At 46.8% G+C, this 22,703-nt stretch overlaps 1 protein-coding gene and 1 long non-coding RNA gene across 2 annotated transcripts; one reads left to right on the top strand and one right to left on the bottom strand.

The window, feature by feature from the left end:
- Positions 1-2,446: 2,446 nt before the first annotated feature.
- Positions 2,447-19,161, bottom strand: LOC134738924 (uncharacterized). The gene is made up of 3 exons (XR_010125209.1): positions 19,056-19,161; positions 15,256-15,382; positions 2,447-2,591 (listed from the first exon to the last, which is right to left on the bottom strand). It is a non-coding gene; the product is annotated as an uncharacterized LOC134738924 (long non-coding RNA).
- LOC129021567 (ferritin light chain-like) lies at positions 6,762-8,816 on the top strand. The gene has a single exon (XM_063659026.1). The coding sequence runs from the start codon at positions 8,130-8,132 to the stop codon at positions 8,655-8,657; it is 528 nt and encodes a 175-aa protein (XP_063515096.1). The 5' UTR covers positions 6,762-8,129; the 3' UTR covers positions 8,658-8,816.
- Positions 19,162-22,703: the final 3,542 nt, after the last annotated feature.

Here is a 22,703-nt window from a genome sequence, read left to right as displayed (position 1 = left end):
ATACCAAGGCAAGGATCTGGGGAGTCCTCTCTTGTCTTTAGCAGGCAGTGTATTCTGCAGATACTCTCTTGTTCCCATCGCCTTGTCTCTGCCACTCCTGGGGCACGGAAGTTTCTGGAGAGGCTGGGAGACTGCAGAGGGAATGACTGTGAAGCTCCACAGCTGAGAGTGTGTGTGTGCGTTGCAGCTCAGAGCTTGCAGAAATGATTGCCCCTTCTTCCTCAGTCTCCATGTGTCCCCCAGAAGTTCTCCTTCCTTCTCCTAATCTCTCAGGCCCCATCATATAAACCATAAACAGCTCAGTAGCTTAACTTTGGGAAGCAAAAGTCATCGTGGCAAGCGCCTAGAGGCATGTTCCTTCTGCTTTGGCAAACCATTAACCACCAAGGCAGGGAGGAAGTAAAGAGGGAAACATTAGTGAATTTCTCAAGAAGTCACCTGCCACCCAATGGTCACAGTCCCCTGTGGGCGGCAAGCCACCCAGGCGCCGAGGTAAGAGACCGAGGACACAAGCTGTTCCAGTATAATAAAATATAAAACAAGAATAGTTATACCAGATATAGATCTTAGATATGATTATATATGAATATCAATAATCATTAGTTGGTAGCAATTACTCTTTATTCCAATATTATAATAATCCTCGCTCTATAATCATGGCCTAGGAAAAACCAGGCCATACAGAGATAGGAACTGAGGGGACATAGTGAGGAGTAACCAGAAGATAAGAGTGCAAGCCTTCTGTTATGCCTAGGCAGGGCCACCGGAAGGGCTCCTTGGTCTAGCGGTGACGCCAGCGTCTGGGAAGACGCCCGTTGCCAGGCGGACCGTGGTCTAGTGGTAGCGAAAAGTGTAAGTAACAACACCCGCTACTTAGCAGACCGGGAAAGGGAGGCTCCCTTTCCCCGGGGGAGTTTAAAGAAGACTCTGCTCCTCCACCTCTTGTGGAGGGCCTGACATCAGTCAGGCTTGCCCGCAGTTATCCGGAGGCCTGTCTCCCTGTGATGCTGTGCTTCAGTGGTCACGCTCCTAGTCCGCCTTCATGTTCCATCCTGTACACCTGGCTCTGCCTTCTAGATAGCAGTAGTCAATTAGTGAAAGTACTAAAAGTCTCTGATACGCAGAAATAATGGCATAAGCTGTCTTTCTCTCTGTCTCCTCTCCCTCTCCGCCTCGGCTGCCAGGCAGGGAAGGGCCCCCTGTCCAGTGGACACGTGACCCACGTGACCTTACCTATCATTGGAGGTGACTCACATTCTTTACCCTGCCCCTTTTGCTTTGTATCCAATAAATAACAGCGCAGCCAGACATTCGGGGCCACTACCAGTCTCCGCGCATTGGTGGTAGTGGTCCCCCGGGGCCCAGCTGCCTTTTCTTTTATCTCTTTGTCTTGTGTCTTTATTTCTACACTCTCTCGTCGCTGCACACAGGGAGAGACCCACCGACCCTGTGGGGCTGGTCCCTACAGTCCCCCAAAGTGAGAGAAGGGTGGAGGCATGTGCTAGGGAGACTGTGGCAAAAGGAAGGGAGTGGGAGACCCAGGCTTCCTCTGGAGCTGCCTGTGCCAGGGCTGTGCTGGAGGAACCCTGCCCTCGTTGCTGTCAATCATAGCAGTTACCTGGAGGGTCTTTTCAACTTTGCTTTGCTCAAACCTCTCACTGTGTCTAAATCAGCCCCCTCATTTCTCCCCTGGGCTGTTGCAGATGTCTCAATCCATTCTCATGCAAATCGATTCTCACGGTATTCAAATCTGCCTGTGTTTCTGTCTTTTTCTTTTTCCCTGCCCCATCTGGCTCCTTGAGCCTTATTTTCCAGCCATTTACAGAACAGCACCATGGTGTTTCACCTCGGTAGTCACCAAGGTGACTCCTGTTTCCTGCTGTTCCCCTACTAGGAAAGCAACAATTACCTAGCATGCAAAAGTCTCTCTTTTCTCTGAAAATCCACAGGTGCTTTTTAGGGCAGTGAAAATACTCTGTATGATGCCATAACGGTGAATACATGTCATGACACGTTTGTCTAAATCCATAGAATGTATAATACCAGCAGCAAACTCTAATGTAAATATGGATTTTGGGTGACAATGATGTGCCAATGTAAGCACAACAATGGTAATAAATGCTCCCGTGGGAGAATGTTTATAATGGGGGAGGCTATGTGTGTGTAGGGGGAAGGGCTAGATGGGAACTCTGCACATTCCTCTCACTTTTGTGGCAAACTTAAAACTGCTCTAAAAAAAGTAAAGTATTTACAAAGTCATTTTTTAATAAAGTATTTTTTTTCTGCCCCCCACTTATTGACAGACTTTCCTTGAGAATCCCCACCTGTGCCCTGTACCCACTTCCCTCTCAGCACTAGGCACCCTCCAAGGTCCCTGCTCATTTGCATATTTTCTTACCACACCGGCATGTGAGTCCTTCATCAGCAGGATCAGTATCTCCCAGGACCAAATATGTGACTGGCACATAGTGGGTCTGCTGTGGCAATTGGTGGAGGTGATGTTCCCTGGTGGGCTGGGGAGGCTCCACAGGAGAAGGAAGGGCTGAGCTCCTTTTCTTTCTTCTTCCTTATTTTGGCTTCCTTCCTCTGCCCTGTGTTTGGAAACCTGTTTTGTTTGTTTGTTTAGAAAGCTTGGCTAGTAATTCACTAGTCCAATCAGGCTGTAGGGTAGAGGATGGAGTGGCTCATTTCATGTCTTTTGTTCTTGAAAAAATTAGGGGCGAGAGGGAAAGAGAATGCGAGCATGAACGGAAGGAGGAGGGGCCGTGTCCAGTTGCTGTTTTCAGGGAGACTCATCTTATTAAAATTTTGCTGTGTCATCAACTGGCCCAACTGGTTTTTAGGGTCAAGGAGAAAGTTTTCCTTTGGGACTGGACAGGTGGAATCTGGCCTCACAGTTTCTACAACATGTGGCAGGATCCTGCTCTTCTGTCCCCTGTAGTGGGTTGTCCCGTGTTCCCCTTAAGGAAGAAATTACAGTTTTTGTCCTCCTGGTGCTTCCGGCTGGAGGTTCACCTGCTAGTCCCTGATCCTCTTTGCTTAGTGATGCACATGAGTCTACTCATCCCCCCACCACTCCCAGCCCCCACTGGTCTAGGCAAAATGCAAGTGATGGGAGAGTGTGGGTGGGCAATTCTTTCTCTGGAGGGTTTAGGTGGGTACCTCAAAACAGCAGGCAGCTAGGACTTGAAGTGGTGGCTTCACAGCTAACATTTTCCTTGTTCCACATGATGGGTAGGGGTAGGGTAGGGAAGACTTCACTGTTTGGAGTTTCAGAGGATGCCCCTCTTTCTCTTTATCCTTCCTCCCCACAGTCCCCTCCTATCTCCTCCCTTATACCCCCCCCTTTTTTTTTTTTTAGATGGAGTTTCGCTCTTGTTGCCTGGGCTGGAGTACAGTGGCGCCATCTCGGCTCACTGCAACCTCCACCTCCCAGGTTCAAGCGATTCTCCTGCCTCAGCCTCCTGAGTAGCTGGGATTACAGGCATGCGCCACCACGCCCAGCTAATTTTGTATTTTTAGTAGAGACGGGGTTTCTCCATGTTGGTCAGGCTTGTCTCAAACTCCTGACCTGAGGTGATCCACCCACCTTGGCCTCCGAAAGTGCTGGGATTACAGGCATAAGCCACCGCGCCCAGCCCTTATACCTCCTTTTAAGCAATGTCCTCACCCCAAATCCACCTCAGAAAACTGTCCCTACCCATATGGTCAGAAGTCCTTCAAGACTCCTGGAAAAGAAATCACATCTACTTTTAAATCAAATGTCTGACTAATTTTGGAACAGTGAAAGCAGGGGCTGGTTTTAGTCATCTTTGGATTAGGTGCCCAATACAAGTTTGTTGAATGAATGCCTGACTGGTCAAGACAAATCAGTCTTTCAAACAGAAGCTAGAAATCAAAGGTTGCCTATATAACCCCATTCCTCTGTCCATCCTCCCCATCTGTTGAGATGGCACGATTTCAGAAAAACATCCCTCCCACTGGTCAATCCTTTGAAAGCTTAATTATTCAGAATTCTAAATGACCCCTTTAAGGGTTGATCATATAATGCTTTGACCCGTTGGACTGTGCCAGTAGAGGAGGAGATGTTCTGTGTTCCCCGAGCCTCTTCATCCAAGAATTCCAAAGTGACTCCTCCTGCCTAGATCCCTCCCAATGGCCCTCTCCTCCTCATAGCCCATGGGGACCTCTTGCTGGGGTGTGACCCTGCCCACAGAGGGGTGGAATTACTTCTTTTTTTTTTTAGATGAAGTATCTCTGTCACCCAGGCTAGAGTGCAGTGGTGCAATCTTGGCTCACTGTAACCTTTGCCTCCTGGATTCAAGTGATTCTCCTGCCTCAGCCTCCCAAGTAGCTGGGATTACAGGCACCTGCCACTGCGCCTGGCTAATTTTTGTATTTTTAGAAGAGACGGGGTTTCACCATCTTGGCCAGGCTGGTCTCGAACTTCTGACCTCAAGATCCACCCGCCTCGGCCTCCCAAAGAGCTGGGATTACAGGCATGAGCCACCGGAATTGCTTCTTAATGCAGAATGTGCGTGCACGACATTCAGAGTGGGGGAGTGCACAACAGCAAGAGTGGGGGAGAAAGCGTAGGTTTCTGTGTGCATGGTACCTTTAGGCCTGGCTGTGTGTCCACCCACAAGCCAGCGAAGGAGGTGGGAACCTGGGATTCTGTTTACCCAGCCACCAACAAGCCACGTTGCCTTTCTGGCACACACAAGCCCAATCACCCAGAACTCCTGAAAATATAAATGTTCTCAAGATCTCATGTGGGAGCTTTTTAGCTGAGACCAGCCACATGTGCAGGAGACTGGAAGCACGATTTCCCAGGGGTAGAACACCTGCTCAGGGGTGGAACAACCTGCTCAGACTCACTTTTAGATTGGAGGATACCCATCTCAGTGTGGATTCTCCCAAGAACAGATCTTAAGACAAGGGCTTGGATGTAGGTAATTTACTTGGGAGATGATTCCAGGAGATAAGAGTGAAGAAATGGAGAAAGCAAGCTGTGAAAGGGAGAGAAGCCAACAGTAAGGTATGTTGATGGGCCAGTTACTGCTATGGGCAACTGAGGCTCAGTCTGGCTTGGCGTCCACTGAGAAACCTTGTAGAACAGCCCTCAGTGTTGTCCACCTGGATGACCAGGAGGCCAGAGTATTTCTCCACTGACTTCAGTGTCTTGGTTGCTTTTCTTTTCTTTTTTTGAGACAGAGTTTCACTCTTGTTGCCCAGGCTGGAGTGCAGTGGCATGATCTCAGCTCACTGCAACCTCCGCCTCCCGGGTTCAAGTGATTCTCCTGCCTCGGCCTCCCAGGTAGCTGGGATTACAGGCATGCGCCACCATGCCTGGCTAATTTTGTATTTTTTTAGTAGAGATGGGGTTTCTCCATGTTGGTCAGGCTGCTCTCGAACTCCCGACCTCACGTGATCCACCTGCCTCGGCCTCCCAGAGTGCTGGGATTACAGGTGTGAGCCACCGCGCCTGGCCCTCTTTTCTTTTTTTTTGAGACAGATTCTCACTCTTGTCGCCCAGGCTGGAGTGCAGTGGCGCGATCTAGACTCATTGCAACCTCTGCCTCCTGGTTGTTCAAGTGATTCTTGTGCCTCAGCCTCCTGAGTAGTTGGGATTACAGGCGTGTGCCACCATACCCAGCTAAATTTTATATTCTTAGTAGAATGTTGTCCAGGCTGGTCTCAAAATCCTGGCCTCGAGTGATCTGCCCAGCTCAGCCTCCCAGAGGGTACTTTCAAGTTATATCTATGGAACAAAGCAAGCTGTTCTGCTAAGCTCCTGCAGTTATTGATTACACAACCCCCACAGCTGTGACCACCATTTGGCTACCACCATCATCACAGCTTCTGCCCCTCCAATTTCCCCCAGCCAATTATATCACTGGCTTTTGTCTCTGCTGGGTTCTGTTAGGCCTGAGCTTTAAAGAGAAAGGAATAAAGTGGAATGATATATCTTTGCCCATAACTCATTCTAGGAAAAAGGAACTATGCTGGTTTTCTTTTTCCTCCATTTCAACCTATCCAATCTACCCAAATAGTTCTCAATCATATCACCTCATCCCAAAGCAATGGACAGGAAAGAGGAACAGGGCAAGAAAGCAGACAGGCTTTCTGGAGTGACTTTTGTCGCCACAGAGTCATAGATGCAGAGTTGGAAGAGATGAATTCTCTCATTTGGGAGATAAGGACACCATGCAGATAAAGAGACTCCATATCTTCTGCTTTTCCTGCTGCTGCAGTGCTTCCTCCAGGCAGCCTTCCTTGGTTTTTCTTGGCTTCCTACCCTTCCAACCTACACCATCATAATCTGGACTCCAGCCCTTTATTCCCTCAAAGGCTGACTCAGGCCATGACTGAGGGAAGAAGCTTGGACTCTGTAGTGGAACAGCATTGTCCATGGGGAGACACGGCTTCCATCCCAGGCCTTTGGTTCCATTGCTTAGAGTTTCTCACTTGCCTGTCTGTCATCCAAAGGGGCTCACAAGGAGGGGAATGCAGGGAGGAGACAGCTCCCTAATACCATTGGAGTTTTTTTCCAGGTTAAGATGGTGCATTGAATCCACCCATCTACTTTTGCTCCTCCCAAAACTCACTAAAACTATTATAAAGGGATTTTTTTTTAAAGACACAAACTCATGAGGACACAGAGAACAAAACAGACAATAATGGGGGAAAAAATAAGTTGGAAGATAGAAAACAGATGGGTGAGTGGTAATCGACTCAGCAGCCCCAAGAAAGCAGAAACCCAGGGAAAGTTAAGAGTAGCCCTATTTTCATGGCAAAATCCAAGGGGGGAAAAAAAAGAAAGAAAAAGAAAAAAAATGGGAATTGGCAGTCCTAGATATCTCTGGTACTGAGCAAGCCAAAGAATCAGGATAACTGGGTGAAAGGTAATTGGGAAGCAGTTAAAATCTTAGTTCCCCTCTTCCACTCTCCAAGCAGCAGGTTTCTCTCTCTCATCAGGCGGAGGGCTGGATATTTCATCTCCGGAGAGAGTAAAAAGGAGGGTCTCTGGGCTGGGGCACCAGGCATGGCTGAGGACAAATGTGGCATGTAGAGAACAGGGGCGTTAAGTGACTGTTTCCTCACTGCATGCTGAGAACCTCAGCTTTCTTCTCTGCTCACTTCCCAAATCACTGGCAGCTACTCTCCACCTCTCTTCTCTGAGAACTCTGACCAGCCAAAAGGGAAAGAATGAAGGATACTGGCATTCAGATTTCCAGTAAATGACCACCCATGTCTCCCTACAGTGAATAACAGTTGACAAGCCCAGTTCCTGCACTCAGGGTTTTTCATAGTCCTTTACTCTTAATCAAGCGCAGAGAGCTAAAGATTATGTCTTAGGTTCCCTAGAAACAGAAGCTGTGATGCAGATTCAGATGCATGCAATTTATTGCGGGCAGGCTCTCAGAAGAAGCTCCTTTTTCCACCTCCAGAAAGAGCATGGAAAGGAACTGAGCAAGGATGTGGTCTTGGCTGGAGTCTAGCCTCAGTCTGACCCACAGGGAGCCCTGGAGCATGAATTGCACCACAGGGTTGATCTCACCTTGAAGCAAGAGGGCCAGCTTTTGTATCCATATCCTGATCAATCACTGGCTGTGGGCTGCCAGGGAGGAAGCCATGAATTCTCAGGCAAGGTAGTTCCTGGTTGAGGACAATTCTTTAGAGAAAGTGGCAGCTCTGGTCTATTTATGACTGAGATTTATAGCAGCTGAAGGTATGGGCAGAACACCAATAAAATCTACTGTAGATTACCAGATTACCAAATATCTGAGGAAAGCTGCTAACATGGAAGACAGAAAATAAATAACAATAAAAACAAGTCAAAACAAGCAAGCAAACTAATAATTAAAATAAAGAGAAAAAGGCAAGTTGGAGGAAACCAAGACTTATTTTTAAGAATAAGAGGTGATAGGCAGTTCCGCGGTCCCGCGGGTCTGTCTCTTGCTTCAACAGTGTTTGGACGGAACAGATCCGGGGACTGTCTTCCAGCCTCCGACCGCCCTCCGATTTCCTCTCCACTTGCAACCTCCGGGACCATCTTCTCGGCCATCTCCTGCTTCTGGGACCTGCCAGCACCGTTTTTGTCGTTAGCTCCTTCTTGCCGACCAACCATGAGCTCCCAGATTCGTCAGAATTATTCCACCGACGTGGAGGCAGCCGTCAACAGCCTGGGCAATTTGTACCTCCAGGCCTCCTACACCTACCTCTCTCTGGGCTTCTATTTCGACCGCAATGATGTGGCTCTGGAAGGCGTGAGCCACTTCTTCTGCGAATTGACCGAGGAGAAGCGCGAGGGCTACAAGCGTCTCCTGAAGATGCAAAACCAGCGTGGCGGCCGCGCTCTCTTCCAGGACATCAAGAAGCCAGCTGAAGATGAGTGGGGTAAAACCCCAGATGCCATGAAAGCCCCCGTGGCCCTGGAGAAAAAGCTGAACCAGGCCCTTTTGGATCTTCATGCCCTGGGTTCTGCCCGCACGGACCCCCATCTCTGTGACTTCCTGGAGACTCACTTCCTAGATGAGGAAGTGAAGCTCATCAAGAAGATGGGTGACCACCTGACGAACCTCCGCAGGCTGGGCGGCCCAGAGGCTGGGCTGGGCAAGTATCTCTTCGAAAGGCTCACTCTCAAGCACGACTAAGAGCCTTCTGAGCCCAGCGACTTCTGAAGGACCCCTTGCAAAGTAATAGGGCTTCTGCCTAAGCCTCTCTCTCCAGCCAATAGGCAGCTTTCTTAACTACCCTAACAAGCCTTGGACCAAATGGAAATAAAGCTTTTTGATGCAAAAAAAAAAAAAAAAAAAGAATAAGAGGTGATATTATACCCGTGAAACAAGAATAAGATGCTATTTTGAGACAAGAAACAAAAAATAAGCTTTAAAATAAACACACACACACACATACAGACACACACGTGATAGCAGAAATGATAAATTCAATAGATGGTTTGAGAAAAATGTCTAGAATATCTCACAGAAAATAGATCTGAAAGACAAAACACTGAAAAACAGGAAAGAAAAGATGAGGAGAGTAGGGGGAATAGTCCAAAAGGTTTAACATCTGAATAACAAGCATTTCAGAAACAGAGGGAAGGAAATCATCAATGTGATAATTCAAGAAAAATTTCCCAAATTGAAAAACATAAATTGCCAGGTCAAAAGGGCTCACTGTTTGCCTAGTTCAACCAAGGCACATAATTGTGAAATTTCACAGCCCTAAGGATAAAGAGATGATTCCGCAAGCTTGAACAAATAAAAGAATAAGTCATATACTAAGTCTTAAGAATCAGAATGGATCCAGACTTCTCTTCACTGGAATTGTTCCAGCAACACTGGAAGGTAGAATACTAGAGTAATATCTTCAAAATTCTGAAGAAAAATTGTTTCCAATCTAGAATTCTATATAAAGTGAAACAATCAAGAAATGAGTGGAATGAAGACAATTTCAGATATGCACATCCCATGTTTCCTTTTCTGGGAAGTAATTTAAGGATGTGCTCCACCAAACCAAGGGAGTAACCCAAAGAAAAAGACACAACATGTGGGAAATGGGGGATCCAACACAGGGGAGAGGGATGAGGAATCCCTATGAGGCTGAGATGAAGAAACTTGGAGGATTGGAGCAGAGAGACTCAAGAGATAGATATGTTAAAGACTGTCATCACCAAAGTGACTACTGTCATATTGCCATCTTTATAGCCACTTTTTGTTAGAAGCACAGACTTGAGGTAAATTAGATAAAAGACAGAGATCCCACATACTGTTGGAAAGAGGACTGGCCTAATACTGTCGAGGCTTGGGTTCTAGTCCTGGCTTACTCTTGAAGTAGGTATAAGATCTGGGTATGTCATTTTTCCTCCCTGGATCTCAGGATTATCCTCTCTACCTGTCAAGGATAGGCTAAGTGAATTACATGTATTTTTAAGGCTATTGTGCCTTAGTGACATGTATTCTTCATGGTACTGTATACGGTTATATAGCTTTTGAAAATGCAGAGTCATGTAACTACCTCCACAGTCATGCTACAGAACAGTTGCATCACCTCCCAAAAATCTCTCATGCTCCCCTTTGCAGTCAGCCTCTTGCCTCTCCCTTAACCCTGTCAACCACTGACATTTTCTCCCTCCCTATAGTCTTACCTTTTCTAGAATGTTAGATAAATGCAGTCATACAGTACGAAGCCTTTCAGATCTGGTTTCTTTCATTTAACACAGTGCATTTAGTTTTATGCACTAACCAGCAATTACCACTGATCTTGTTTTCAGTTCTCCCCCAAAGCAGATGCTAAGACAAGAATTCAAGTGCAAGTAGTTTATGTGGGAGGTGATCTCAGGAAGCACCAGTTAGTGGAGTGAGACAGGGAAGGGAAAGAAGCCAATACAGGATATGTCAGCAAGCGAGCTACCACTGTGGGAAACAAGCTCACCCCCCGGAGACTCTGGGATCCAGTGCAGAGCACACATCTCAGCTCTATCCAGCACAAGGAGTGAAAAAGCTGGGATTTTTGTCTACCAACTCCCTGTCCATCAGTGGTTGAGTGCTACTTCTTAGGGTCTTCACTCTCCAGCACTTCTGGCTTGCCCTGTACATGGACCAAGCATGTTCCTCTGGCTGGAAATAAAAGCCCCCAGGCAGAAAGCAACAGATGTTCACATTAAGCAACTTTCCATGTGCAGGGGCGAATGCCAAGGGTGATGTGTAAGACACTGGCAGCGTCAGCTGCTTCCAACCCAACCCAAATATTTTTATTGCTGTATGTTAAGGGAAACAAATATATACTATAAATTCTTAAATTCATTCTGCTGGATAAAGAGAGAAAAGTCTTGGATTTCTTCTCAACAGGCCAATTTTAAAGGCTGCTTTTCATGTATAGGATGGGCAAAGCACTTTTAAAAACATTTATCTTAGATTTTCACTGTATTTATGGTTTACAAGGGTGCTTTGCATGTAAAACTTAATGTTTAAATAGCACAAGCTCATACAGTCCATATTCAATCCCTTGATTATTAATACAAAACTCAATTTAAGCTAAATCCAACTTGTGAATAATGAGAATAATTGATTTGTTTAGGTTCTATTATTCAAAACGTTATGTCTTTCATTTTTTTTTTTTTTTTCAGGCAGGGTCTTGCCCTGTAGCCCAAGTTGGAGAGCAGTGGCACAATTATGGCTCACTGCAGCCTTGACCTCCAGGGCTCAAGAGATCCCCGTGTAGCTGGGACCAGAGGCACACGCCACCATGCCTGGCTAATTTTGGTATTATTTTTTGTAGAGATGGGGTTTTGCCATGTTGCCCAGGCTGGTCTCAAACTCCTGGGCTCATGCAATCCACCTGCCTTGGCCTCTCAAAGTGCTGGGATTAGATGCGTGAGCCACTGCGCCCAGCCAGAATGTTATGTTTTAAATTTATCTGTGTTATCAGTTGGGTCTCTTTGCTTCTTTAAAGAAAATTTAATATTTAAACTACCTTTTTTTTTTTTTTGAGATGGAGTCTTGCTCTGTTGCCCAGGCTGTAGCGCAGTGGCGCGATCTTGGCTCTCAGCAACCTTCGCCTCCTGAGTTCAAGCAATTCTCCCGCCTCAGCCTCCCAAGTAGCTGGGATTACAGGCATATGCCACCATGCCTGGCTAATTTTTGTATTTTCAGTAGAGACAAGGTTTCGCCATGTTGGCCAGGCTAGTCTCGAACTCCTGATCTCGGGTGATCCGCCCACCTCGGCTTCCCAAAGTGTTGGGATTATAGGCTTGAGCCATTGTGCCCTGCAATTAACTTATTTTTTATACATTTAAAATGTACAAGTGCATTTTTGTTACATGGATATATTGCATAGTGGTAAAGCTTTTAGTTTACCACTGAGATGTATTCTTTGTATCTTGTCTTTGGCAGTCAGCTCACACAAATCCTCGCTGGCTCCACCCACATCCAGGATTGTGTGATTCCTTGGGGGCTGGCTGCCACTCCTGTGTACCTCTTGATGCCCAGGGTATTCTAAGGTCCTGTGCTGGGCCAAGGGAACTTAGTAGATTATCTAAGGCATTTCTTTATTTTTGGGTTATTCTCAGGTGTGCACAACTCATTCTTTTACTTCCACACTTTGCTGGCTCTTGGCAGCCCTGGCAAGGCTGTCTCAACCTGCCTCATGTGCACACAGCTGTCTCTATCTGGGAGTCTAACTGCCACCCTAAGCTGTATCCAGGATTCTCACTGTACTTACATCCCCCAAACCTGAATGGGTTTCTTCCTTCCTTCCTTCCTTCCTTCCTCTTTCTCTCTCTCCTTCCTTCTCCCTCTCTCTTTCTCTCATCTCTCTCTTTCTCTCTTTCCTCTCACTCTCTTCCTTCCTTCCTTCTCCCTCTTTCTCTCTCATCTCTCTCTCTCTTTCTCTTTTTCTTTCTCTCTCTTTCCCCCTCCCTCCCTCCCTCCTTCCCTTCCTTCCTTCTCCCTCTCTCTCTCATCTCTCTCTTTGCCTTTCTCTCTTCTTCTCTCTTTCACTTCCTCCATCCCCTCCCCTCCCCTCCCTCCCTCCCTCCTTCCTTCCTTCCTTCCTTCCTTCCTTCCTTCCTTCCTTCCTCCCTCCCTCCCTCCCTCCCTCCCTGCCTCCCTCCCTTCCTTCTTTTCAAGACGGAGTTGCCCAGGATAGAGCGCAGTAGCACAATCTTGACTGACTGCAACCTCTGCCTCCCAGGTCCAGGTTCAAGCAATTCTCCTGCCTCAGCCTCCTGAGTAGCTGGGATTACAGGTGTCTACTACCACGCCTGGCTACTTTTTGTATTTTTTCGTAGAGATGGGGATTTCACCATGTTAGTCAGGCTGGTCTCAAACCCCTGACCTCAAGTGATCTGCCCACCTCAGCCTCCCAAAGTGCTGCTGGGATTACAGGCATGAGCCACCACACCCGGCCCAAGCTCTTTTTCTTAGACATCCACCATCATGTGACTCTCCTTACTACTGAGTTTGGGGATTTATTCTGTATATGTGGGTGAATGCTTGCTCTCAAATGCATTCTCTCAAATCTGTTATATTGTCTACACCTGTATTCCTCTAGGTTTCTTTCTAATGAACTTTTTTTAAAATTTGCTTTTAATTTTGAGACAATGGTAGATTCACTTGAAATTATAAGAAATAATACAGAACAATTCTGTATACCCTTCACCCAGTTTCCCCCAATGGTAACATCTTGCATAACTATACCATAGTATCATAGCCAGGAGATTGACATTGATACATCAATCTTATTCCATTTTCCCTAGTTTTATAGGACTTGTGTATATGCATGTATTTAATTCTATGCAATTATCATATGTGTAGATTCGTGTAATCACCACCATAGTTGAGATAAAAAATAGTTCAATCACCACAAGGATCTTTTGTGATGTCCTTTAATTTATTTTTATTTATTTATTTATTATTTATTTATTTATTTATTTTTCTGAGACGGAGTCTCACTCTGTCACCCAGGCTGGGGTGCAGTGGCATGGTCTTGGCTCACTGCAACCTCTGCCTCCCAGGTTCAAGCGATTCTCCTGCCTTGGCTCCCCAAGTAGCCGGGACTACGGGCACGTGCCACCACACCCCACTAATTTTTTGTATTTTTAGTAGAGACGGGGTTTCGCCATGTTGGCCAGGCTGGTCTCAAACTCCTGACCTAGTGATCCGCCCTCCTCGGCCTTCCAAAGTGCTGGGATTACAGGCGTGAGCCACCGTGCCTGGCCCCTTCCCACACTCTTACATAGCCTCAGCCAATGACTGGGGGGAGTAAGTGCATAACAGCCCAGTTCCCTTTCCTCTCTGGTGGGGTAATGCTGAGGCATGTTTCACACTGGCTCTCAGAGTTCCTCTGTGGGACTGAGCTCTAGTTGCCCACAGTGGTGACTTGTTAATAACACATCCTTTATTGGCTGACTTCTCTTCCCTTCTCTGTCTCACTTCTCCACTTTCCTACCAGTGTTTCCTGGTGTTACCTCTCAATTAAACTACTTGTATCCAATTCCTTGTATCAAAGTCTGTTTCTTGGGGAGTCTAAACCAAGACAACCGCTGAAGGGAATCATAGACAAATTGAAACCAGCAAAGGCATCTAGGCATCTATGCATGGGTGTCTGGGGGAAGGAGGTGTAGGAAGTGAGATGATGGTGACAGCATTAAACAGGGCTGCCACGAACAGCTGCCCAAGCTGTGCACTGTGCAACTACTAGGGTTGTACCAATTGGTGCCTGTTGGAGTTTCCTATTGCTGCTGTAACAAATTAGCTTTAAGCAATATAAATCTGTTATCTTATACCCCTGGAGCTCAGAAATCCAAAATGAATTTCACTGAGCTAAACTCAAGGAGTTGTCAGGTCTGTGTTCCTTCTGGAGGCTCTAGGAGGCGAACTCTTTCCTTGCCTTTTCCAGCTTCTTAATTCTTACATTCTTTAGCTTGTGGCCTCTTCCACCATCTTCAAAGCCAACAGTGTAACACCTACAACTCCCCCTACACCCACATACACACAAATCTGTCATCACATCTTCTCTGACTCTCTTGTCCCCCTCTTTCCTTTATAAGGACCCTTGTGATTAAATTGAACCAACTTGGGGAATTCAGGATAATCTCTCCTTCTCAAGATTCTCTCTCTCTTTTTTTCTTTTTGAGATGGAGTCTCGCTCTGTTGCCCAGGCTGGAGTGCAGTGGCATGATCTCAGTTCACTACAACCTCCACCTCCTGGGTTCAAGTGATTCTCCTGCCTCAGCCTCTGGAGTAGCTGGGACTACAGGCGTGTGCCACCACACCTGGCTAATTTTTGTATTTTTAGTAGAGACAGGGTTTCACTATGTTGGCCAGGCTGGTCTCAAACTCCTGAACTCGTGATCTGCCCGCCTCAGCCTCCCAAAGTGCTGGGATCACAGGCGTGAGCCACCGTGCCCGGACTTTTTTTTTTTTTTTTTTGTTGAGACAGAGTCTTGCTCTGTCGCCCAGGCTGGAGTGCAGTGGCATGATCTCGGCTCACTGCAACCTCCGCCTCCCGGGTTCAAGTGATTCTCCTGCCTCAGCCTCCCAAGTAGCTGGGGACTATAGGCATGTGCCACAATGCCGAACTAATTTTTGCATTTTTTGGTGGAGACTGGGTTTCACCATGTTGCCCAGGTTGATCTTGAATTGACCTCAAGTGATCCGCCCGCCTTGGCTGGTATTACAGGCTCTCGAGATTCTTAAACACATGACATCATAAAGTCCCTTGTGCCATGTAAGGTAATATACTCACAGGTTCTGGAGATTAGGATGTGGGCATCTTGAAGGGCATCATTATTCTGTCCACCACATGCCCATGGTCCAGGGTTCAGAATAAAAGGGGCTCTGAGTTGGCAAAATCTGCCCAGAGGAAGCCAGTGCTGTGAGAAGGGGAAGGTGGTATAAGGGGCTATAAACTAAAATGCAGAAATACAGAGGAAGACATATTTCAGTGGTTACATAGCATGCGGTGTGTGTATGCGTGAGTGTGTGTGTTTGTGTGCATGTGCGTGTGTGTCTGGGGGAAGGAGGTGGAGGAAGTGAGATGATGGTGACAGTGACAGCAGCTTGGAGAAGACAGGGGGGTGGGTCTACTTCTGAGGAAGTCCTTGGCTGAGGTGGGGTAGCAGAGAGGCAGGGTGAGGGTGGAACCTGTGGTTTCAGAGAGGAGTTTTAATGGCTGCCAAGAATGTGCACGTGAAGCCGAAAGGGAGTGCGGCCTGGAGCTGCAGTCAGCCCAGAGGGCAGGTGGAGCCTGTCCCAAGGCACTAAGATCGCAGAGAACCACAGGAGGGAGCAGGGCTCTGTGAGCAGGGAGAGGAAAAAGAAAGAGAAACTAGGTTTGTGATGGGAAATGGGCTGTGGTTTCAAAATTGGAAGTGCCTGTGGGCAATGAGTATAAATGGAGGGTTTGGTAACACTTGGGGAAAAATTATTAATTTGGAACTTCTATAAAGCCTTTTGTCTCCTATTAAAAATCCTGTGTGTACCAAGTGAATTTCATCATTTAATTCACTCAATAAACAATGAACTGCTACTTTGCATGGGACAACATTCTCTGGAGATGCATACAGTGAACAAACAAGGTGAATGAATGGACTCAGGGAATTAGGTGTCACAGGCATAGAAAGGCAAGGAGATGAAGGAGTAAGTCAGCAAGAGGATGATGGAGGCAGAATCAGCTTTCCCCGGCAGGGGATGACATGGGGTTTTCGATATCACCTGCCCGGGGAGGCTTGCCTATTTCCACTCTCCAGCCCACCTGCCCAGGGGAATGGCTTTGAAACGTATATTCCCTACTCTCCGCCTCCTTGGAGCCATTCCTTCATTTCTTCCTTCCTCCTCTTCCTCTCCCCTTGTCTTCCTTTGCCTTGGAGCTTGGGAGGCTCCAGGCAAGAAGAGGGGGACTGCGGCTTCTTTCTCTTGCTTCCCTCTTTGCTTTCTACCCTTTGGATCCAATTCAAAACAGATAAATAGAGGTCCACTGTGGGCCTGGAATCATGCAGGGGTTACAAGACGGGGGACTCCCATGACCAAGGATGATTCTTCAGCAAGGGGATTTCTGGGAGCCCTTAGCAGCTGACACATGCAGCAGCTGGGCCAGGGGTGGACCAGCCTGTTAAGGGGATCTGTGTGGGGCACCAGTATCCTCCACTATAGCAAGGATGTGGAGTAGCAGATAATCTCACACCCTGCTGTAGATTGGAATAAAACTTTAGAAAGCAATTTGCTAATATTGTATAGAGAGGAAGACACACATGGCCTGTGACCCAGCAATTCCACTTCCAGCCACATACCCTAGAGAAACTTTGCATGTGCATGAGGAGACAAGGAATGTTCATTGCAGCATAATTTGAAAAAACAAAAGCTGGAAATAAATGAAATGTGCATCTTATAGGAAGTTGGATCTATTCACATAATGGAATACAGCAGGTAAAATAAACAAGAGTTATGGGTATCATCAGAGATAACTCTAAAAGCATGATGTTGAGTGAAAAAAGCATGCTACGAAATGATATATATAATGTTGCCATTTATTTATGTATTATTTATTTATTTGTTTTTGAGACGGAGTCTTGCTCTGTCGCCCACGCTGGAGTGCAGTGGCATGATCTCGGCTCACTGCAACCTCTGCCTCCCAGGTTCAAGTGATTCTTCTGCCTCAGCCTCCTAAGTAGCTGGGACTACAGGTGTGCACCACCATGCCCGGCTAATTTTTGTATTTTTAGTAGAGACAGGGTTTCACCATGTTGGCCAGGCTGGTCTTAAACTCCCGACCTCAAGTGTTCAGCCCACCTCGGCCCCCTAAGGTGATGGATTACAAGCGTGAGCCACCATGCCAGGCCTAATGTTGCCATTTATATAAAGTTTAAAGACATGCAAAACAATATGTTTACATATATATGTGTATATATGTATATATGCATTTATATATATATCTGTGTATATATAGTAAACATATATAGTAAACATATATGTATGTAACATAGTAAACATATATACACACATACACAAACACACACATATATAGTAAAAGCATAAGAGCATGCTTGGGAATGCTAATACTCAATATAGAGTAGTGGGACTTGCAGCCAGATTGCTTGGATTTGCATCCTAGTTCCTTCTCTTACTAGCTGTGTAATCTTGGAGAAGTTATTTAACCTCTGCAGGCCTCAGCTTGCTTATGTGTTAAATGGGAAATGCCAATTGCATCAGCCAGCAATTGCTGCTCTAATGCTGTGTAACAAACAACCCCTAAGCTCAGTGGCTTTCAATCACAAGCAGTTATTTTCCATCCACAAGCCTGTGAGTTGGCTGTGGCTCTGCTGGACTGGGCTCCAGGAAGTGGCTTAGGTTCATGTCTGCTCCACGTGTCTCCACAAGCAACTATCCAGGGCTTGTTCTTTTCAGGGCAGAGGTCACATGCATGAGTGGCTGCTGAAAGCACATGATGCCTTCTTGAATCTTTGGCCCAGAACTGGCATATTGCTTCCACCCACATTCCAGTGGGGTAGGGAAAGTATACACCACCCACAGTGATCCAGAACAAGGGCAGCAGGAGAAGGAGGTACTGGGAGCAAATAATGGTGCAATAGTGTCTACCTGCTTTGTTTGAAGCATTAAATGAGTTAATGTGTGTCAGGTGCCTGGCACATAGTAGGTGCTATATTCTTACTAATCAGGAGAATGATGAACTCTGGGAGAAAGAGGAAATTTAACTTATCTATTAAATTTCTTTTTTAAAAACAAAGATCATAAAAAGAAAAAGAGGGAAAATATTTGTTTTCAGAAGAGAAAGCGAGAGAGAGAGAGAGAGGACAGGAATGCTGCGGACTGAACCACAGGGAGCAATGGAATTCAGGAAAAAGAGGAAAATGGAAGACTTAATTGTAGACTCCAGGAGGCAGGGACTGTGTGTGGCCTCACTCATTTCTGTGTCCCCAGCACCATGTCTGACACATGGTAAATGCTCCTAAGGAGCACAGGGAAAGAAGAAACAATGATAGAGGCAGAGGTTGGAGAGAATCTGAGAAAAATGAGAAGCTCTCACCCTAAAAGCAGAGGAGATCGTTAAAAGGGGCTGGACAGCTGCCTCATGGACTGGTCAGCAGTGGCCATCATCCCACTCTGGACCCAGCCTCACTGTTGGGTCTGGTGTTCCAGGACACAGGGGACAGACTTGCTATTTCATTTGGTGAGTTTTGTCTCAGGCCAAGCTTCTGAGTAGTAGGAGGTGAAAGGCCCAGTCCCCTCCTGTTGATCTCTTAATTTCAGTATCCTCTTCTCTCCCTTTTCCCTTTGGCTGTCCCTGATTCTCCCTTTCAAGTCTCCTTCCAGCCTCCCCCTCCTCGGGTCCCCACTGCATGGAGGAATATGCAGAGGCCAAGACAGGAAGGAGGCTGGGCACGGAGGCTCACACCTGTAATCCCAGCACTTTGGGAGGCCAAGGCAGGCAGATCACTTGAGCCCAGGAGTTCAAGACCAGCCTTAGCAACATGGCAAAACCCTGTCTCTACTAAAAATATAGAAACTAACCGGTGTGATGGCACGCACCTGTACCTGGGAGGCTGGCTTGAGCCCTGGAGGAGAGGCTGCAGTAAGCTGTGATCGCACCACTGCACTCCAGTCTGGGAGGTGGACCGACGAGTGTTGGGGTCTCTCAGAGACCAGGAAGGGGGTCAGGATAGAGCCCTTCTTCTTTGCTTTCCTACTTTGGCCTGAAACGCTCCACTGAGCCTTAGTGAAGGGCAGGCAGCCAAAGGCTGGGGAGAAGGTGGACTCATTTCCTTGTAAATTACGTGGTTATGAGGGCGGGAGTTTCACATGTGGCTTTTTGCATAATCAGGTTATCAGGTAGTTGGCCCATTCCTGGGCTCATAAAGTCTCTGGTTGCTCTGACTCATAGCATGGAGTGGGAGTCGAGCCAGCAGGGATGGGGCTGGGAGGAGGTGCCCGCCAGCTGCCTGCTTGGGTGGTGTCAGGTGGGGATCGTTTTCAGAGCCCATGTTTCATAAACATCTGGGCTTGAGAATCAGTCTACTTGAGTTCAAGTCTTGGCCTCACTGCTTGCCAGCTGTGTGACCTTGGGCAAGTTCCTAACCCTCCCTAATCCTTTATTTCTGCATTAGGGCAACGGTGGTGGTTTAGAGAAGGATTTGCCTGGGAAAGAGAAGGTGGCTGCTTAAGCAGATCCCCAGGAGGGCAGCATGTGGGTGTGGCCACCAACCTCCTGAATCCAATCCACAGATTTCCCTCAAAAAATGTAGTGGTTGGCACTCTGGCAAACCGTTGGGCAATATCTAATAAACTCACTGCATTAATTTTCTAGGGCTGCCACGACAAAGTACCATACACTGGGTGGACAGAAACAACAGATATTTATCCTCCCTCAGTTCTGGAAGCTAGAAGTCTGAGATCAAGGTGTTGGCAGAACCAGGCTCTAAGAGAAAATCTATTCCATGCTCTTTTTTTTTTTTTTTTTTTCCTGAGACAGAGTCTTGCTCTGTTGCCCAGGTTGGAGTGCAATGGCACAATCTCGGCTCACTGCAACCTCCACCTCCTGGGTTCAAGCGATTCTCTTGCTTCATGCTCCCAAGTAGCTGGGATTACAGGCACCTGTCACCACACCCAGCTAATTTTTTTTGTATTTTTAGTAGAGATGGGGTTTCATCGTGTTGGCCAGGCTGGTCTCAAACTCCTGAACTCAGGTGATCTGTCTGCCTCAGCCTCCCAAAGTGCTGGGATTACAGGCGTGAGCCACTGCACCTGGCCTATTCTGTGCTTTTCTCTGAGTTTCTGGAGTGTCGTTCCTTGGCTTGCGGCAGCATCACTCCAAGCTCTGCCTTTGTTGTCACGTGGCATGCTCCTTGCGTGTCTCTGTCTCACATGGCTCTCTCCTCTGTGTGCATCTGGGTCCAATTTCCTTCTTATAAGGACCCCAATCATATTGGATTACAGCCCACCCTAATGACCTTCTCTTCATTTGATTATATCTGTGAAGACCCTGTTTCCAAGGAAAGTCGTGTTTGTAGGTATCAGGGATTAAATCTTCAATATATCTTTTTGGGGGACATGATTCAACCCATATCACCCACTTTACCTATGAACAGTAGGACTGAAAGGCCCAGTCCCCTCCTGTCCATCTCACAATTCCATCAACTCCTCTCCTAGGAATATAACTTAAAGAAATTAATGGTTAGTCCACTGAAAGCTGAAACGCATGTACTAGAATGTTTCTAGCAACTTTATTTTTAATAGTCCCAAACTGGACACAACTCTAAGGTCCATCCACAGGAGAATTGACAAACAGATTAGAGTACATTCACACAATGGAATACTACTTGGCAATAGAAAGGACAAATTACTGATATAAGCAATAATATGAATGAAAGACTACCTTTGTTTGGCCCTGGCTATTTGTAGTCCTACTGTGTGACTCTATTTCATGAAATTCAAGAAGAGACAAAACTAGTCTGATAGATGTCAGACATAAATAAAAATTTATTGAGCTATACACTTAAGCTGTGTAAATTATATTTCAATTTAAGAAGTTTAAAAAATTAAAAAAATTTAGTCCTTGGCATGCCCAGAAGTCAATGACTTACTTCCAGGGCTTGATTCCCATTTGCCAAAGTTCTAGGAGTTTGATGTATAAACTGGAAAGTTAACAAGATAAGTCCTAATGAGAACTCTAATGAGCCAGGGGCCCAGTGCCTGTGTCACCTGGATAGTGGCAGAGACAAACTGTCCAGTGAGATACTCAGGACGCCCTCTTCTGAGGTGCTGCTGGTTGATTATGCCCCTTCCTTGGACTGGATGCCACATAATGAGCTGGGTTCTGACTTCACCAGTGAATTGTCCTGTGTCCTTGTGGAAATGACTCAGCCCCCTTCCTCATCTCTAAAATGCGTATACCTACCCTCCCTCCCAGGGTGGTTGTGAGAAGCATTTGACAAAACACTGTATTTAAAGTCCCATTCATAGGAGGTAGGTACTCAGCTAATGTGGTTTCCTCTTCCTTTCACAGAGCTGGGATGCAGCTACTGGCTCAGACATTTTTCTTTTGATCCTTTTGGGTGCAGAGCCTTTTGCTAGTAGCCAAAAGAGGTGACGAGACACTCCTGAGAACTTCCTTGTTTCTCAGGTCACATAGATAATAGATAATAACTTATATCTGCAAAGCTATTTAAAAAACACTAGGAAGCTCACAGCCTAAGAATATGTCCTCCACCAGCCAAGTACCTGGAGTCCCCTCTAAGTGTGTCTTCCTGTGGGGTCACTATTGCCCCCTGTCTAATGTGCTGACTTTGTGAGTGCCAGGGTGGGGCATAATGGTGCATTTGTTAGTCCTGGTGGTGGAAGGAAGGGTTGGGAGCCCTCATTGCAGGAAGAAAGGACAGAATATTATGGAGCTGAGCTCATTGAGGGGGAGATATTTGAGGGTCCTCACATCCCCCCTGTTCCCCTGAGATGGCCCTGAGACCTCAGCACCCTGGTGAGATTACCAGGAGTAGGTAGGAGTGGTGAGCTCTGGCAACTGCTGCCCTTTTGGGTCTTCCCTCCATCCCCGGGACCCACCCTTCTGTGTCCCTACCACCTTAGGCTAGGACAGGAAGGCTGCAGAGAGGTAGGGCTGGTGGGGGCTGGTGGGGACTGGTGGGCAGTGCCTGGGTACAAGGTACGTTCCTGAAGGGGCTACTTGGACAGCAGACTCCCCAGGTGGATGCCAGGCTACAATGAGAGAGTGGGGATCTATTTTGATTCCCAAGAATTCAGCTTTAGAACAAGTAGCGAATGAGGGGATTACGAATGAACTTCCTATAAGCATAGTTGGGTGGTGCATAGGAACATGCCCTTGGGCCAATGTCATGCGCCCTGGGCTACCCACCTCTCAGTGTTCTTTCCCTCTGTATTAGATTTCCTCAGAGAAGCAGAACCAGTAGAATAAATACATAATGAGAGAGAGAGATTAATTTTAAGGAATTGCTTCATGCAACTATGGAGGCCAGCAAGTCCAAAATCTGCAGAGTAGGCTGGCAAGCTGGAGACCGAGGGAAGAGCAGATGTTGCAGAACAAGTCTGAAAAACCCTCTGCAGGTAGAACTCTCTCTTGCTCAGGGTGGGGATGGGGATAGGTCAGCCTTGCTCTATTCAGGCCTTCAGCTGATTGGATGAGGCCCACCCACATTACGGAGGGCAATC

This window comes from Pongo pygmaeus, chromosome 21 (assembly GCF_028885625.2).
Source record: "Pongo pygmaeus isolate AG05252 chromosome 21, NHGRI_mPonPyg2-v2.0_pri, whole genome shotgun sequence".
In the NCBI taxonomy this organism is placed as follows: Eukaryota; Metazoa; Chordata; class Mammalia; order Primates; family Hominidae; genus Pongo; species Pongo pygmaeus.
Note: the sequence above shows the minus strand (reverse complement) of the source record. Positions and strands in the feature narration are given on the sequence as shown.